General features: G+C 43.9%; 2 protein-coding genes across 2 annotated transcripts; both read left to right on the top strand.

Moving 5' to 3' along the window:
* Positions 1–3,867: 3,867 nt before the first annotated feature.
* LOC100826182 (OTU domain-containing protein 6B) lies at positions 3,868–7,721 on the top strand. Its single transcript, XM_003578033.4, has 2 exons — positions 3,868–4,187; positions 6,598–7,721. Exons 1-2 carry the CDS (start codon positions 4,081–4,083, stop codon positions 7,463–7,465), a joined length of 975 nt encoding a protein of 324 aa, XP_003578081.1. The 5' UTR covers positions 3,868–4,080; the 3' UTR covers positions 7,466–7,721.
* A 2,332-nt stretch (positions 7,722–10,053) lies between these two features.
* On the top strand, positions 10,054–10,715 carry LOC112272299. Its single transcript, XM_024462696.1, has 2 exons — positions 10,054–10,487; positions 10,573–10,715. Exons 1-2 carry the CDS (start codon positions 10,241–10,243, stop codon positions 10,689–10,691), a joined length of 366 nt encoding a protein of 121 aa, XP_024318464.1. The 5' UTR covers positions 10,054–10,240; the 3' UTR covers positions 10,692–10,715.
* Positions 10,716–18,441: the final 7,726 nt, after the last annotated feature.

Here is an 18,441-nt window from a genome sequence, read left to right as displayed (position 1 = left end):
CCATTCCCTCCTTAGCACAAGGTGAAGGCTAATCAGCTGCAAATTGCATTACCATTTGAGGTCACTGACTGGCCTAATCATTGACTGATTGATCTGAAAGCACGCTCATCAATCATATCAATCCATGATCTGAAAAACCTAGCCATGCTGAAAACTGAAAAGACTTCAGTGGTGCCAGGCTTTGAAATTAAAATATGTAAAGCTCCAAGAAAAACTGTTTATTAAATTGTTTAGTGCAAGCTAGGTAAGCAAGCATTAGTTGTTCCTCCTAATCTCGTTCTGCTCTCTTTTTTTTTTGTGGACATTTGGGATGAGGACATGGGCAAGGCCATTGCACATGTCAAAACAAAGGTGGGCTGACCCATAAGAGAACCCTAGCTTGGGGCAGGCACCAACCTGTCAATTTTCTTATGGGAGGGCTCAGCTTACAAGGACTCCAAGAACCAAGGTTTTGTAGTAGTCTGAGCTGAGAGGATGTCCGGAGAAGAGGCTGGTTTTAGGGTGTTCTCTTCCCCTCTGTGCCGCAAGCTCTTTAATTACAACTTACAAGTCTTCTTGGTTTCTGGAAGTAAAAAATGTTTTTTTGTTTTGTTTTTGCAGAGTGCTTTGACTTCTTGTGCAGTGTAGAAGGCGTTTCCCTAACATACCAGAAGTCATGAAACCGAGCTCCCCTATTCGCATGTCACATGTGCTGCCCTAGACGATCAAAGTCCCCTGTCTGCTGCCGGCGATACCGTGGTTTCCTCTCCCCTCCCCTGTTCCGACGACCGGAGGGAGGGAAATCTTGGTTTCTCAAGGTTGGTCTATAGGTAGGTGTGTGGTAATCTTCTAAAAAACGAAGTTATGATCTCCTATGTGCAAAAGCAATTTTCTCAACGCAAAAAAAAGGGTCTGAAAACATCCACACACACTCATAAAAAGTTCATTTATTTAGTGTAAACAGAATTATTATCGTACCCTTTGCCAAAAAAAACAATAAAGCTCTTTTGCTTTTTCTAGAACACCAAAATTCTGTTTAATAAAAATCTACAAACACACACAGATGTTCATGTATTTCCCAACATTGCGTTTATCTATTGTTCCCATTTTGTCTGTGTTTGACCATGGTTAACTGGTTAAGCATAGCAGAGGGTGACTGGTGAGTGCTTCCACTACCCAGTTTGTGTTTGTGTGTTAGTGTTTGACCATGGCTCACAAGCTAGCCCGTGTCAGCCATGCCACCCTATACTCATTCTTAATTTACTCCTCCTTGCTCTCGATTGATCGTTGCCTGTCGTCTCGGAAATGGCGGCAGATTCTTCTTCAACCTCGAGGTCTCTCTGGACATATGGAGATGGCGTGAACGTTTGGTTGCAAGCGTTGAAGAAACTGAGCTGCGTAGACCTTAGCCTGGTTTATTGTATTACAGTCTTTGCTGCCAGTGCTGCCATGTGGTCAGTTAATCCCCCCCAATGCGCAGCGGTAAATTAGTAATTTAACTTTCATCGATCTCATCTCCCCATGCCTTTGGCCCCTCAGCTGTGGTTAAGTTAATTGAGCAGTAAGAAGTGAGAAACGAACGTCAATCAGTTTGGTTCATGAAGATCATATCACTGCCGGTTCTATATTTACTGAGTGTAGGCTGTAGAAATTACAGAACTATGAAGAACAATTGAGCAAACATAAATCTAGGCATTTTCGGTTGTAGAAAAAAAGACACTGGAAGCTAGTACTAATTAAAACCAACTGACGTTTTGAGCATTCCTAGAGGGGAAAAAAAATCATGCGCATCCGCATCCTGTAGAGTGCCATTGACTTCTTTAATCTCTAATGGAGACATGGAAGAAATAAAACACAATCCTTGCTAAGTTTTAGAAAAATAGATTCCTGTGTGCCAAGATTCTGCTATCTCTTTCTAAGCGTAATAAGTTCTAACTTTATCTTAAGTCAAATTTTTGAAACTCTGACCAAAGATTATAGAAAAATCTATATTAAAACGTTTATTTCTAAATTAGTTTTGTTAAATCCATCGTGATATATATTTTTATGATACATTTGTGATACGTAGATTTTTTTTTCACAAAGTTGATCACAAATTAAAATGTTTAATTTAGGACTACATTTAGAAACGAAGGTAGGAACAGTAGATAGCATTTTCCACGAACTCATCAATCCGTTGCATTTGCACGCCCCAATACGGAGTTTGGGCTCGGCCACAATGCATTCATGGGCCGTCGGCCTGTGGGCAGGTGGAGATGGATCGGTGTTCTTTACCAGGTGCAGATGAATCAAAAAAATATACATGCTGGTTGCCCTAAAATGAGAGGAACAAATTATGTACTCACTCCTTTTTATAATTCTTGTCTCAAAATTGTTCAAAAAAGATGTATCTATTATTAAAAAAATGTCTAGATACATGTAATATTTCGACAAGAATTATGAAACGGAGGTAATAGATGCTTAAAGTGAGAGAGAACCACAAGTGTCACGTGGTCACATCACACGGGCACACCCTGTAATGCAAATGAAGGCACTTAGACAACTAAAAACATTAGCAATATACTTAGGCATCAGACTCTAAGGCTCTGTTTGTTTGGGCTTCAGTTTCAGCTTTTGGTGCTTTTAACAATCTCAAAAGTACTTCTCCGTTTTACACATGAAGCTGAGAAGCACCTCCGGACGTGCTTTTGGTGCTTCTAGCTGAGAAGCACGCCTGGAGGTGCTTCTCAGCTTCATGTGTAAACGGGCGAAATGCTTCTGAGATTGCTAGAAGCATCAAAAGCTGAAGCAGAAGCCCAAACAAACAGGGCCTTAGTGAAGCGTTGATGCCAGCTTTTGGGTTGGAAATAAGCACTCCGATCAACGAGCTCAAAAAATTCCTCTTAAAATAACCATCCCGAATCATTTACAGATTTAAAACCTTCACAAACTATACGAAATCATGAACAAGCTAAACGACTTGTAGCAGTTTTTATCTTCTGATATCTTCACCTTAGTATCAGTGTAAGTTAGCTTTCACCATTTTTGCATCAATCCTTCATGTGCATCTTGTTCCAGTAATCATGAGCGGATGATCTACTACTCGACGACGATAATTATACCATGTAGACGTTCATCGAGAGTGTTGTACGTTTCACATGTAAAATTTGTTTAGAATATCATTGCGCGTACATAGATTATCCCGGTATGAGGACTCATAGTTATCTGACGGGGAAAGAATCGACAAAAACATACATGTCATTCGATGAGTCTAAAACTATCTAAGATTGTTCGTGTAGGAGAAAAGAGAGACGGTTATCTCGGATCCTCATGTCACCACGCGTATTTCTAGACGAGGAAGAGCTAGCTGGATATAAAAGTGAAGGAGTGTCGTCGTTTTAGCACCGCCGATTAATTCACGTTGCATTGCAACTACTTGTTGTTATTTCTTTCCTTCGCAAACTTACAGTAGACATAATAAACATCTTTAATGAGACGTGACTGTGCATATGCCTATGTTGGAAAAGAAAACCTAACGCTGTCGTTTGGTTAATGACTTCTTTTCTTACATCTTCTTAACCTCGGCGATGAACTTTAACTACAAGACCGCGGCGATAGAGAATGAGCGGTATGAAAGTGATCGAATCGCGTCAAGAACAATTGCAACCAGCATGTCAATGAGAAGATGGAAACAAAACAAAGAGAAGTCGTTCCAAACTGCCAAAGAAGAAAGGAGAGCAAAACAGAGAGGAGTTCCATATGCCAATTAAAGAAGAAGTCGGGAATAGCAAGGAAAGTGAAAAGAAGGAGCTCCTTCACACACAAAAAAAGGTGGGCGCTAGTTAGGAGTAAAGCGCACGCGAGCGCGCCGTAATAACCCATATCGCAGCCGGGAGTATATTCGTATCCACCGTTTGAGCTTTTGGCTTCTGCTCCCAAACTGACCTCACCTTTTGGTTTTGGTTTTTGGTTCGCCCTCCCCGGCCGGAGTCGCTCGCGCCGCCGGAAACCTTCCCCTCTCCCCCGGCTGCCACCTCCAATCGTAGGAGCTCCTCCTCCTACCCGGAGGCGGCTCCTTGTGCCGGCAAGGAAGAAGCCCTAGCCCCAGGGTCAAGCAATCCGATGGAGGAAACCCTAGCCGTCGAAGCCGCCGCCACCGCCGTGGGGCAAGAGGAGGCGGCGCCGGAGCGGGAGCCGGAGACGCTCGAGGAGGTCATCTCGAGGCATAGGTTAGCCATCCTTCCCCTTTGTCCTGGCTCCCTATTTCCTGTTTGAGCTGTCGCGTTGCTTAATCGATGGTTAGATTGTTCGTTGGCGTCTGCGAGATGTGTCTGGCTCTTGTTGATCCTGGAGGGTTGCGTTGGTCCGGGTTGTTCCTGTAGTCATGAAAAGTTCTTGTCTTTCTAGGTTTTGGTTGTGCGTGTGAACAAAGATCGGAATTTTCCCATGGTTCTTAGGGTCCTAGTTCATTAGATTTGTTGTTTTATTTATGCCACAAATCAAAGAATTAAAACGATGACGTTTTGTTTTATTTATGCCACCAAGCAAGTTCTTAGCTTCCATAGCTAGCATATCTGCTATGTAACTGAGTAATTATGATCATATCTTTAATAATCTACTTACATTACCTTCTGCTTGTTTTCTGATTAGTGTCACATCGAATTATCTAGGGGACTACTGAACTGTGATTTGCGTTAACAAGGAAAATTTCCAAGCAGTAGGCCAGTGCATAATGTTTTGCATGAGGTATACAAGCAAGGGGAATATGTGGTTTTTGGTTTTGTTGTTGTTCATATTAGTATCATGAATGATGAAACACAAAAGTTGCACTGTTCAACGATTTTTCGCATGAAGCATACAGGAGTGGCGTGTTTAAGGCATCTAGGAGTTATCATTCTTGTTTTATATGGTGAAGTTTTAATTGGATAAAGTTGCGCTATCGTACATGCTACATGGGTTGCACAGGTAGCGTTACTGGTAGTATGGGTACACTGGTACCACGGTACGATGATTCTAAAAAAGGCCGGTACATTCGTGTATGTATGCATTAAAAAGATAGGCTGTCTCCATCTCTTGCCCTTTCTAATTCCAAATCTGGCTAGAATTGCAAGAAGAGGTTGCACCTGAAGCGCCTCCTTCCTCACTTGCACCACTTCCCTTGCCATCATCCACTAGCATCCCTAAGGATTCAAGGAGAGGTGTCCCCTGGAGCCCTCATTCGAGTGTCGCTACCTCGCTTTTTTCGGCATGCGGGGGAGGGAGGTGACTGAGGATGAAAGGAGTTGTCTGCAAGGGGAAAGAAGCTGCATTGCTGGAAGGCTCTCTTGAGCGTGTGCATGGTGAGTGAGATTGGGTGGTGCCTGTGCCATGCCCTGCTCCAGCCTCCAGATCCGGTTTACAATCCCTGTTGTGCTGGGCCTTTATTGGGCCAAAATGTACCCATAAAAGTACCTGATTTAAATCTCATTTATTTTTAAAACCAGTATTTCTGGTGTGTTCTAGGTATGTGTTTGTATGTACCCTGCCATACCTGTACTTGGTATACATGTCAGTACTGGTACAATACCTGGGCAAAGTACCATGGTATCAGCACGTCATGGACCAAGGTGCCTTGCTGCTAGGTGATTCCAAATTAGCAGTAGTGATGTTTACTTATGTGAGAACATGGTATCAGCACGTCATGGACCAAGGTGCCTTGCTGCTAGGTGATTCCAAATTAGCAGTAGTGATGTTTACTTATGTGAGAATAATGATTGGTTTAGTTTATTCCACATTGCTTGGACAAGAGAATCTTTCATATGTTGAAAATATAATAGTTAGTTGTATTCACATTCTAATTTGGAGATAATACCATTTTATACGCATGTGCCATAATTTCTTATTGTAAGCCGTTCAGTTTTAAAAATATTTTCTTGTTATATGGTAAGCACTTGTAAGAGTATTTTTCTATTTGAAATGCATACCAATTTACCATGAATAAGTAAATCGAATGTGATGCATGAGTTACTTTAGTAATAAAAAGTTGATGATTGGTACACATCCAAAATGTCCAGCATTGTACTAGGTCATGCACTATTTGGATTGGCCTGATAGGCTTGGATCTGGGGAGACAAGTGCATCTAAACATGGGAGGAACTGTGGGAGTTGATTCTTTAGATGTGTGAGGACTTTAGCAGAAAATACTTATGAGTTGAGAAAGAGTTTTGCTGGCCCATGTATCAATGGACACATAAAGAGTTTATGTGGAAAAAAGAGAGCTGGAGTCATAAACAGCAGGTTATACAGCTAGATGGCTACTGCTTGTATTGTACTGGAGTTGATTCTTGTTATTTATGGAATGCAATTATTTGGGGCACCCTCTGTGGGTTATACAGCTGTTAACCTGCAGCTTCTAGACAGTTGCCTGAAAAGCAGAGGCCTGATCAGGCATAATATTTGCATTATGCATCATGCGCATGCTCCCCCAGTCGAAGGTGATGACAAGCCCAACAAGATTAGGAGCTAGACAATTACACTTTTGTAGCGCATCTCTCATCCTTATTTTTTTGCGTGATGATTTCAGAATAGGCACGATGCTTCCTTTTCAGTTGATGTCACATGGCATCTAAAAATTTTCGTTTACTTTTTTTGTTAACGCAGGAAAGAGAAATCCAAACTCCAAGATAAGGAAACGAGCCTAAAAAAAGCAGCTGCCAAAGGCAGCAAAGCTGAGCAGAAGGCCAAGAAAAAGCAGGTCGAGGAAGAAATATCACGCCTCTCAGCTGAATTAGAGGCAAAACATGCTGCAGAGCTTGCTTCATTTGGGTACAAACCCACAGGAACCTCCGAAAAGGGGAACCTTGACACCTTGGTGAAGGCCATAGCTGGTGTTTCTGTTTCCAGCAATGCAGAATCCATGAAGCCTGGGAAGGCTGCACGGCGGCGAGAGAAGAAGGCGAAGGAAGAAGCCGCTCGAGATCAGCGAATTGAAGAAGAACAAGCCAATCTCGTTACCGATCGCATGTTAGAAGATGAGAAGCTTGAAAAGAAGCTCAAGCCCTTGGGGTTGACCATTCGTGAGATAAAGCCAGATGGCCACTGCTTGTATCGTGCTATTGAGAACCAGTTGTCGCTCCATTCGAAAGGCACTACACAATACAATCACCAGGAGTTGCGGCAAATGGCAGCCAAGTACATGAGAGATCATGCTGCAGACTTCCTCCCTTTTTTCCTATCAGAGGGCAAAGCTGAGTCTGGGCCAGATCCCTCGGAAAGCTTCGAAAAGTACTGCGAAGAGATGGAATCCACTGCTGCTTGGGGTGGGCAACTCGAGCTCGGTGCTCTGACCCACTGCCTGAAGAAGCACATCATGGTCTACTCGGGCTCCTTTCCAGATGTAGAAATGGGCAAAGAGTACAGCAAGAAGTCAGAATCAGGAAGTGACCCTAGCATCAGGCTGTCCTACCACAGGCACGCCTATGGTCTCGGCGAGCACTACAACTCGGTTATCCCCACCGAGTTATCTTGATGCGGGGAAACCTAATGTTCCTGGCCTATGGTCTTTACTCATGAGAGGAGTCTGTAAACACCCCCCAAATAGATGAAGACTTGTTTACTGTTGCTGTTATGTTTCCATCTTTTGATCAGTCTGGTGATATGGTTGAGTTGAGTGTACCAATCCTAGTATGTTTAGTCGGGAGTTCACTTCCCAAACAATTTTGCCTGTAAAACTGATAATATCTATGTGGCAGAGTGTACGGTTTTGACTGCTCTCTCATTGGCTATACTGTGTTGTGTTCCTCAAATTACTTACTCCTATAGTTGTAGTTCTGTCACATTTTTTTTTGTACCTCTCGTGGTTGACTGTCCTCTTGTATTTGTTTCATTTTACAGCTTTAGGCTATAAGATATCAATAGATCTTATTATGTACATTAAGGATACAAGTCAGGTTTCGTTGACAGGCACTCCATCTTCTAGACCTGGGCACGCCCACCGGGTCGGGCTGGGCTTCATAAAGGCTGACAACAAAAGCAAGCCAGCCCAGCTCGAGGCCTGAAAAAAACACCTTTTTGGCATTAAAACAACAAACTAATTGTTTTGGTATAAAATGGTTTCTTATACTCTCTCCGTCCCGATTTTCTTATAAAAATTCATGTCACTTATTTCAGAACAGAACAGAGGAAGGAAGTACCTGTTTTTCTATAGAAAATATTTGCAATCTTAACCCTTTTTTTGGCTCTTGGTGCAAAAGTGAAGCGTGATCCTGGTCCAGGACGTTGGGCTAGGGCCGCCCATACCAAGTATATACTCCATCCAATCTATGAGCTCTGAAAATGTTGGGCAGAAAATTGGAGAAACAAACACAATGGTGATGGTCTGTTTGCTTTGAAGTCGTACCAACCGCACGATTTGGTACCAATGGTTAAGATGACGATTAGGTTGAAAAAAAAACTATTGTGCAAAATAAGAAAAAGAATAGCATGATCCATCATGGATTTGAGGATACATCAAGAACTCAGTAATGTGGTTAGTTTTGTTAACAAGTACTCCTTCCGTTCCATAATTTTTGTTTCAAATTTGCCCAAATATGCATGTATCTATTTCCAATTAAACTAATGTATGCATAAAAATTTAATTTTTTTTACTACATACATTAGTTTAATTTCCCCTTGCTGTGTGCTACACGACATTGGTGATACATTATCATTTTCCCACAGTTCAATAGGAAATTGAGCGACAAGCTTGCAAGGGTTTGTGTTTGTGGGATGAGAGTTCAATAGTTTGCATTATGCTCTCTTTGGATGTATCTGTTGGTTCAAGAATAACGTGATTGCATATATTATCAGATGATTAATAAGCAATGGCCCATGAATTTTAAGAACCCTGCTATAAGTACAGAAGTTTGTCACTATAAGTTTTTCTCTGTCTTCTAGAAGTAGAACTGTCTGTTGCCATCAAATGCTGATGAAACTGAAGCGTTAATACATGATGCACTCACGATCTTTAGCTGTGTTTGGGCACAATGCACTCTAATGTCGATGTCCTTTAAAGCTTTGTCTTTCAGATCTGTGTTGAGAAATGGATGGCCAAGCAAGAGCAAGTCCTGGTTATATATGACATACATATGATCCTGTCCACCAACTATGCATGTTTCAGAAATATGTCCATGCATGCTGCTAATTAAATGTCGCATGGCACTGATTTGACTGAATGAATTGCAGGGTGAGAGAGGCAAAAATGGCGACTCTGAGCTCTGGCGGCTATGGCGACTCCTAGGCGATTTCCTCCAGATCTGATCGATGGAGTCCTCCAACCCCTTCGACGATCCAGACTCTCTGGCTCGTCTGTTGGATTTCACTCCGGGTCATGCTTTTCGTATTAAGGTTCGTGATTCGTTCTCCACCCCAGTTAATCCACTCTCCAATTCTGCGGGTTACCATCTGGTTGTCTCGTTCGGTCGAGCTTCTTTTCGGCTTTCCATCATCAACGTGAGTCTGGCTTTGTCTTCCTGCCTTGGTGCTGCGTTCGATGAATTGCGAGTTTGTCACCTCTCTGGAAGAGTTTTCAAATTCTCAGTGTGCTCTAAGGCGGTGGGTTTTCTCATCACAAAGAAGCTTTGGTATGAATGCAATTTCTTTAAGTGTCATTTTCATCTCTGGTTCTGGCGGTCCGAATTGGGTTTTGGAACACAGAAATTGGTTACTTCATGAGCAACAGTCTTGGACTCCTGTGCTTCGTAAACCACTTGGCAGATCTGCATCTTCACAAGGTTTTACCCATCTTGCTGGATCAAGACCATTTACCGATGCAGTCAATTCTGGTTCAAATTCTATTGATCGGCATTTTCGGATCTCTGCAACGGACACTACTGTGATGACTGGGTCTACGCCTGCCGGATCGCTACCTCCGAATTCGGTTCTCAGGCCTGCTTCCCCTATTCGGCCCACCTCCAACAATCCGGCCCACTATCCTGGTGCGTCTCCTTCGGCCCATGCCCAGCCCGACACTAGATGCACTCGATGCTTATCCTACGGGCACTTGGCTGCTACTTGCTTATCCCGGATTCGATGCAGAAGCTGTTACAACTATGGGCATTATGCGCGCCAATGCATATCCTCTCGCAACAGATGCCTTGTATATTGGAGAAAGTCCTTTTTTAATCAGAGCACCCCCTTGCCTAGCAGCTCCACATCGGCCTCGGCCTCTTCGTCTTCCTCGAGAATCCCATCTAGCACCTCCTTCGTCGCCGACACTCCTGCCTCCCAGCTTCCCATTGAGGGGACGCTGCCATCACCACCCACTATGGCCAAATACCCTGTTGATCCTACTCCCCACCTCCCTCCTGGCACCTCGGTTGTAGCTCCCAACCCGCACCGTCCTCAACGTGGATACGTCGTTCTCAGTGGTGGCGTCCCCATCATCTGCGACGAATGGGCCATTGCTACCTTGGCGCCACCGGTGGAGAATGAAGAGTATGGAGACGCCTTGGAGATCATCCGCCACTTCCTCACGAATCGCCGTCTTCCAGTCCGCTTCACCTCCCGCTGTGGTATGGGCACTGCTTTGATCCAATTTATGACTGTCTGTGACCGGGATACTGCTGTCAACTCTGGCCCGTATTACATTGATGACAGGGTCCTGCGTTTTGTTCCGCAAAATAGAGGAATCAACCATAGAGAGGCAGTCTTTACTCATGATGTCTGGATTATGCTGCTTAACTATCCGCTTGAATGTTGGGACATTGAAGCTGTGACTGATGCTTTTGTTCCTTATGGAAGTTTCCTTGTTTGGAATAAGGAGTTGTCCAATAGAGCTAGAATTCTTGTTAAGATCAGAGTTTATGATATTCTTGCCCTAACCCTGAGTTTGGTCATACTTAGCAACTCTAATGATATGGGTCATGGGGATTCCTGGACTTGTCCTCTGTTTGTCCTATCTTATGATCTGTTGGGCGCGCTAACTGCTGAAGAAGATCCTCTGCCCCCTGGTGGTGAAACCCCACATCCTATGCCTATTCAGTTCAATGATGTTTGGCCTGAACCTAGTCACGTTCCTCCTTAGCCACCAGTTGTTCATTTACCTGTTAATGATGAACATGAGGACCAGATCCCTGTGCATGTTGTTGATATTAATGATAATCTGGCTGAGGATGCTTTCCATCAGCAGATCAATGCTGAACAGGCTTTGGAGGTCAGTGACCAGAATGTTAACCATATCCCTGATGATGTTGCTTCTCCAGCGACTCCTAGCACAGAACATGTTGTTGTCAGTGAATCCAGCCCTGAAGATCCTGTTTGCATCCTTCAGAACATGATGTCTGATATGGTTGCCAATGCCAATTCCATCATTCCTAAGCTTACGGACACTGATGTTATTGGTGCCAGCCGTAAAATGGTTGATGTTGCTGAGCATGGTGGTCTAAAGAGGAAGTGTTTCATCCAAATCAAAACTGCTGCCAAGGATTCCCCTGTGTCGTACCAGTGGCTCACGAGGTCACACTGATACTGGACGCGTGGGTCGCCTTTGACGGGGCCGCATCAGGAAGGACTCTCGGGAAATAACGAGCCCGGGAAGCCTACCTCGAGGGGACGGCCCCAGTGAAGACAAAACTAGGAGCCAAGTACGGAGCGCTCCCAGGGACCCTGACCCCGGGAAGTCATGGCAGCGCCTCCCGGCAACTAGCGGATGCGCTACCCAGGAAGGTGCACCCCGGCAACCCACGCTCGGGCAAGCAGGCGGGACCCGCGGAACAGTGAAGACAGGACCAGACTGCAGGCGCAGTGCATTTAATGCACCAACAGGAGTCTTATCGGCAGGCCTAGCCTTGTTTGGCAAGGCTAGAGCGGTCACCGTAAGAGCTACGTTTTCTACCGTATATAGTAGGACGGGCGTTGCATGGCGTCCAGCGTGGATGAACAAATTTGTATTTCGTGCGGGCGTGACACGCGTCTAGCTAACGTGTCACGCTGCACACCGTGGCACCTGTGGCATGCCCTTGCATATAAAAGGAGGACCAATGCCGCCGGAAAAAGGGTTCGGACCCAAGTAATTAGAACACATCATAGCATTCACCCAAGTAGCCAGCCAGGAACCCCCCGGGCAATCTGTACACTCTTAAGCTTGTGAATATAACAAAGAGCAGGACGTAGAGTGTTACACCTCCGGGTGGCCCGAACCTGGGTAAAAACTCTCGCGTTTACTCTTCGTGCCTATCGCCACGCCGGCGATCGCCGGAGCGACCACCTCGCCCTCCACCGAACCAAAAAGGGGGTGCTCAGCATCCCCGGTGCCAGAGACCTTGCTCCGACACCCTGTTTCCAGCAAAGTGGTCATCACTGAACTTCTCTGATGATGAAGTCATTGAAATCCCCCCACCAGCACCTCTGCCAGCTTCCAAACGCCAGAAGAGTGTTAAAGTGGTGTCTGAGGTTCGCAGGAGCAAACGCATTGCCAAGCTTTCTGCTGGTTTCAAGAGTCTTGCTCAAGCCAAGGAGGCTAGTACTGCCTCATCCTCTGCAACACAGAAAATCATGAAAAATCTGTCCAACACTTTCAAGGCTATTGTGATTTAGTCTTATGCTGCTCCACCGCCTACTCTCCCACTTGAGACCATCCAAACTATTGGTGTTGATGTCTGTCAGATGTCCCTTGCGGCGGTGTCCAGTGATGCACTTCAGTATGACAGTTCTGATGAGTACTAAACTGAAGATAGTATTTGGCAATACTATAAACTGCCTAGTTATCTTTTATGCTTGCCATCATGTTTGCTTTGTTTATGTGCCTGGCACACTAGAACAATTATCTTTACCTATTGCTTTCAACACTAGCTTTATCATTGAGACAATCTTTAGTTTGCTTTACATTTGTGTGTCTTCCTATCCCTATTCCTGTGATGTGCCTCCACTTGGTTTCTCATTGATGAGAGCCTTTTGTTACCTCTCCCCAATCTGTAATAATGAATAGAAACTACAATATACTAAACTGGAATGTGAGAGGAATCAACTCACAAACTAGATGGGATGACCTAGGCAAAACGATTGAGGAAAGTAATTGCAATATCATATGCCTGCAAGAAACCAAAAGAGAGACATTTGATCACTCATACATCAGAAAGTTCTGCCCTAGAAGATTCAATCGGTTTGCTTTCTCCCCTTCTGTTGGCAGTTCTGGTGGTCTCATAACTATATGGAATGGTAGCTACTTCACTGGCCAAATCATGCATTATGATTCTTTTGAGATCACTGTTAAGCTTACTTCTAATATTGATTCAACCACTTGGTATGTTACCAATGTTTATGGGCCATGTGAGGATGAGGGTAGAGCTCATTTCACAAATTGTCTTCAGAATCTTGACCCATACCTATATGAGTTGTGGATTGTTATGAGGGATTTCAATCTTATCAGAGGTCCTCATGACAGAAACCGGCCAGGTGGAGACCCCAACAATATGCTACTATTCAATTCTATTATCCAACAGCTTGACTGGGAGGAAATTCCCCTTAAAGGAAGAAACTTTTCTTGGAGTAATATGCAGAATGATCCATTATTAGAAAAGCTTGATTGGACTTTTACATCCCTGGAGTGGACTACTAGCTACCCTAACACTATGGCCACACCACTCTCTAGGCTCACCTCTGACCATATTCCAATTAATATTCAGATTGGCACTCAGATTCCCCGTGCACAACTTTTCAGATTTGAGGAATTCTGGTTGGAATTTGAAGGCTTTCAAGATATGGTTCATACCCGCTGGGTCAATAATGGCATTTTCAAAAACTTTGCACAAGATACGACTGCCCATTTTAAATCTATGCGCCATGGTATGAAACGATGGAGTAAAAATCTGTCAAAACTCAATATGCTCATTGATAACTGTCACTATGTTCTGGCCATGATGGATGGTATTGAGGATCAGAGGCCCCTGTCAAATATTGAAAGCCATTTCAGAATTGCACTTAAAGAGCATACATTAAAACTGCTTGAAGCTAGAAGACTCTATTGGAGAAAGAGAGCTAATATCAAATGGGCTCGTCTTGGCGATGAAAACACAAATTTTTTCCACACTGTGGCTACTTCCAATTATAGGAACAACTTTATTTCTTCATTGACCACTAATGACAACAGAATTATCACCAATCATGAAGAAAAGGCTGCCTACCTATGGGAATCATTCAAAAACAGACTTGGCCTAACCATTGATCCTGTCATGACTTTTGACCTCAATGATATGATTCTTGCCAGAGATCTATCTCAGCTTGCCTCACCATTTACCAATGATGAAATTGATGATGTTATTAGGCACATGCCCAACGATAAATCACCTGGACCCGATGGCTTCAATGGTCTCTTCATGAAAAGATGTTGGCATATTATCAAAAACCAATTTTATGCTCTTTGTCATGATTTTCACAAGGGCAATCTTGATATAAGTAGTATAAACACTGCCTACATTGCCCTCATACCAAAAGTTCCAAATCCTATGACTGCTAACGAATTTCGTCCCATATCTTTGGTCAGCATGGCATTGAAGATCATTACCAAACTTCTTGCTAATAGGCTACAAAAAGACATTATCTCTATTGTGAATGAAAACCAATATGGATTCATCAAGAATAAGACCATTCAAGATTGCTTATCTTGGGCTTTTGAATATTTGCACATCTGTCACAAATCAAAGAAGGAAATTGTTATCCTCAAAATTGACTTTGAAAAGGCTTTTGATAAAGTGGAGCACAGCTCTATCATTTTCATGATGCAGATATTTGGCTTCCCCCAAAAATGGATTGATTGGATTAATAACATCCTATCCACGGCTTCTACCTCTGTCATTCTCAATGGTGTTCCAGGTAAAACCATCAAATGCAAAAGGGGAGTCAGGCAGGGGGATCCATTATCCCCCCTATTATTTGTACTTGCTGCCGAGCTGCTTCAAATTGTTATCAATAATGCTTGGCATGCTGGCACTCTTATGCTTCCAATTGATTTAGATTATGAAAAGACCTTCCCCATTATTCAATATGCCGATGATACCATCATCATCATGCCTGCGGATGAAACCTATCTGAATAATCTTAAAGACATCCTCTTAGATTTTTCTGGCTCCACTGGTCTACATATAAACTTTCATAAGACATCCATGATCCCTATCAACATTACCAGTGAAAGATGTGGTGAGCTGGCCCAAAACTTTGGTTGTGTTACTGAAGCTCTCCCCTTCACATATCTTGGACTTTCTATGGGGACCACTAAACCTAAAGTTGATGATTTTCTCCCTATGGTTGAAAAAATTGACAGAAGATTGTCAGGGTTCTCTAGTATGCTCTCTTATGGTGGGAGATTAACTGTGGTCAAAGCTGTTATTAGTGCCATTCCTACCTATGCTATGTGTGCCAATATGCTTCCTCTAACTCTCATTGATCATGTTGAGAAAGCAAGTAGAAGATTCCTCTGGAGTGGCAAGGACATCAATAAACATGGCAAATGCCTGGTTAAATGGGAGAATGTGTGTAGACCTAAGGCTGATGGTGGTCTAGGAATCAGGGATATGAGAACTCAGAACAGGGCACTTATTATGAAGAATTTGCATAAGTTTTTCAATAAGCATAACACACCATGGATTAACCTCATTTGGAATGCTTACTACCATGACGGTTCACTCCCTGCCAACATGATTGGCTCTTTTTGGTGGAAGGACTGTCTCAAGCTGTTGGAATTATACAAAGATCTCACACACTGTGCTGTCTCCAATGACACCTCTACCTATCTCTAGCATGATAAATGTTTTGATAGTGCTCTGAAATACATATATCCTCAACTTTACTCATTTGTCAGAAACCAGAACACCAAGATTGCTCAAGTAAGGAACCTGAATATTGATGATCTATATGAGCATTTCCACCTTCCTCTCTCCACCATTGCTGACAACCAGTTACACAATCTAGTTGGGCTACTTAACAATTTTGATGGTGTGAGTAATGATCAATGGCTCTTTGGCTGGGGCAACAAGTACTCCTCTACTAAAGTGTACCATGCCATGTTGACACACTTGCCTGCTCCTGCTCCTTTCCAATGGATCTGGAAGTCTGCCTACCAAACTAAACAGAAATTCTTCTTTTGGCTTCTTATTCAAGACAGACTCAACACTAAAGACCTGATGACTAGGAAAAACTTCTTTGTTGAAAGCAACTCTTGTGTTCTTTGTGATGACAATGCCGATGAGACCATGGAGCATCAGTTTTTTGCTTGCCCCTTCAGTCAGAGTTTATGGTGGAAAATTGGAGTTGAATGGGACACTGAACTAGACATTATTGATATGATCATACATACTGCTCAGCTGCAAGCTGCAAGCTGCCAATATATGCTGTAAAGAATTTATTATCCTTGGATGTTGGAGCATTTGGAATCACAGGAATAAGATTATTTTCGACAATATCATCAGGAGTATGGACACTATGTTTTACAACTTTCTGGTTTACTTCGGTGTGATTAGACATAGAGCCAAACCCAGCCTCAAGGAAGGAATGAATGCTTGGCTTGACTCCTTATAATTCCTTTTTTTCTCCCCATCTGTAAATATTCCATTTTACATTTTTCCACCCTTATAATGAAAATGACGTAGCAGGGACCTTCCCTGCTGTTTTTCGTCAAAAAAAAAGAATTGCAGGGTGGATAAAAATGTTTTTCAAGACCTGCGCCACAGATTTAGTTATTTTGAGTGAGAGATTCAGAGTGGTTTGCTGGAATTTGATTCTATGTTCTTGTGCCGTGCAACATTTGATCCAGAATTTCTAATCGTGTAGTACTCCGTAGTATAGTACATTGCATGGATACAAGTCAGGTTCCGTTGAAAAGCACCCGTCTTATACGGAATTTATAATCGTGTTTATGTAAGCCGGTTTATATATCAGCACACGTGAGAGCATCTCCAACAGCATACCCATATTTGAGGAGAATACCCAAAACTGTCGATATGGGTATTTTTGCTTAAAAACTAGTTTCAGCAGCATACCCATATTTGTTGGATACCCAAAAAAATTTGAATAGCTACCTATATATGGGTATTCAAATATATATAGAGTATCCAAAAGACCCGAATCCCAACTGCCCTGAAATTTCACTCCTGCGTTCCTTCGGCCCCTTCCCTGTTGCTGCCCGACCGTCGGAATTCCACCTCTGCCGGCACGATGGAGCCCGCCGGCGACATCCCCGCTGTGCCCAACAGCTCTGCCGCCCCCCTCGTCGGCCCCGCTGGCGCTCCCGTAGCCCCAGTCGCCCCCGCGACGCAACCCTCCTCCTGCAGTGCACCGCCACCGCGCGCCGTGACCCTCCTCCTGCGGACACCGCCCGGCCTGCCCGCCGCCGTCCTCCCGCTTGCGCCGCCCAGCCGGCACCCCGTCGCCACGCTCGCCAGCCGCCGCCGCCCTCCCGCGTGCTCCACCTGCCGCCCGGCCTGCCCGTTGCCGTCCTCCGGGAAGAGAAGAGAAGAGAAAGAGATAAGAGAAGGGGATGCCATGAGAGAATGGGTGGAGGAGAAGAAAAGGGAGGGGTTAGTCAATGACAAGTGGGTCCCATACGAATTGGAGGATATGGGTACCCAGATTTGGGTATGTTGAAAAAGTTGGACACAATTTGACTACCCATATTTTCTCTCTCCCCTACCGATAATGGTTTTGGGTATTCAAAATATGGGTATGCTGTTGGACATGTTCTGAGGGTTACCATCATTAAGTTGTCAAGTGAACCGATCTAACGTGATTTCATTTTCTGGGTCAAAATTATTCCATCTTTCATATGTACCCTTGCTTTTATCTGCTATGGCAGCTGTGCCGGTCTGCGCATTCGCATCGAGTGGACTTCCTCTTTGGTGGCAGTGTTCGAGTTTCAGAAGACGTGCGAGAGAATCGTGCAGGTGCAGGCTCGCCTCGGGTAGTCAGGGGTCAAGGAGTCTAGATCGACTCGCACGGGAGTTCTTAGGTCGGTTTGGGTGGCGTGTCGAACGTCGCACGAGAGTTCTTAGGTCAGTTTGGGTGGCGTGCCGAACGTAGGCTATATGTCGATGATTTGTTATATCCTTGCTTTTATTTGAGTTGAAAATCTTCGTACCATGCTAACGATGCATCCATTGATGCATAGGCCGAGGGTCTTCCTCGTTTTCGAAAAAAAAAATATGTACATGCTTGTGGATGAGCCTGATAGCCGGTCCATTGATCCACAATCCACACTTGTGGCTCCTTATATTTTGCATGTTTTCTACTGCATCCTTGCTTATCCAACTAACTTCAAACATTTGAATCAAATCATCTAGATGGTGCGTGCGTGCGTGCGTGCGTGATCTGCCATCGAATCGATCGAGCGTAGTTGCCCTTGCACCTCGGCACCTCCTGGCTCCTGCTTGTTTGCACACAGATCCGAATAATTCTCTTGATTTGTTTTCTTCTAAATTCTTAGATCCGAAATAAGGCTATGAGATTTGATATCTCATTGATTTTGTTCCATACCAATCT

This window comes from Brachypodium distachyon, chromosome 4 (genome assembly GCF_000005505.3).
Source record: "Brachypodium distachyon strain Bd21 chromosome 4, Brachypodium_distachyon_v3.0, whole genome shotgun sequence".
NCBI classification, from domain to species: domain Eukaryota; kingdom Viridiplantae; phylum Streptophyta; class Magnoliopsida; order Poales; family Poaceae; genus Brachypodium; species Brachypodium distachyon.
The sequence above is the reverse complement of the archived record's forward strand: the minus strand, read 5'-3'. Positions and strand labels throughout refer to the sequence as shown.

Excerpts from the sequence above, each read along its gene's own strand:
- LOC112272299 (XM_024462696.1), top strand. The coding sequence starts at position 10,241 with ATGGCCAAATACCCTGTTGATCCTACTCCCCACCTCCCTCCTGGCACC. Across the intron at positions 10,488-10,572 it reads CCGCTTCACCTCCCGCTGTG|GGTCCTGCGTTTTGTTCCGC; the intron begins GTATGGGCACTG and ends CATTGATGACAG.
- LOC100826182 (XM_003578033.4), top strand. The coding sequence starts at position 4,081 with ATGGAGGAAACCCTAGCCGTCGAAGCCGCCGCCACCGCCGTGGGGCAA. Across the intron at positions 4,188-6,597 it reads GAGGTCATCTCGAGGCATAG|GAAAGAGAAATCCAAACTCC; the intron begins GTTAGCCATCCT and ends TTGTTAACGCAG.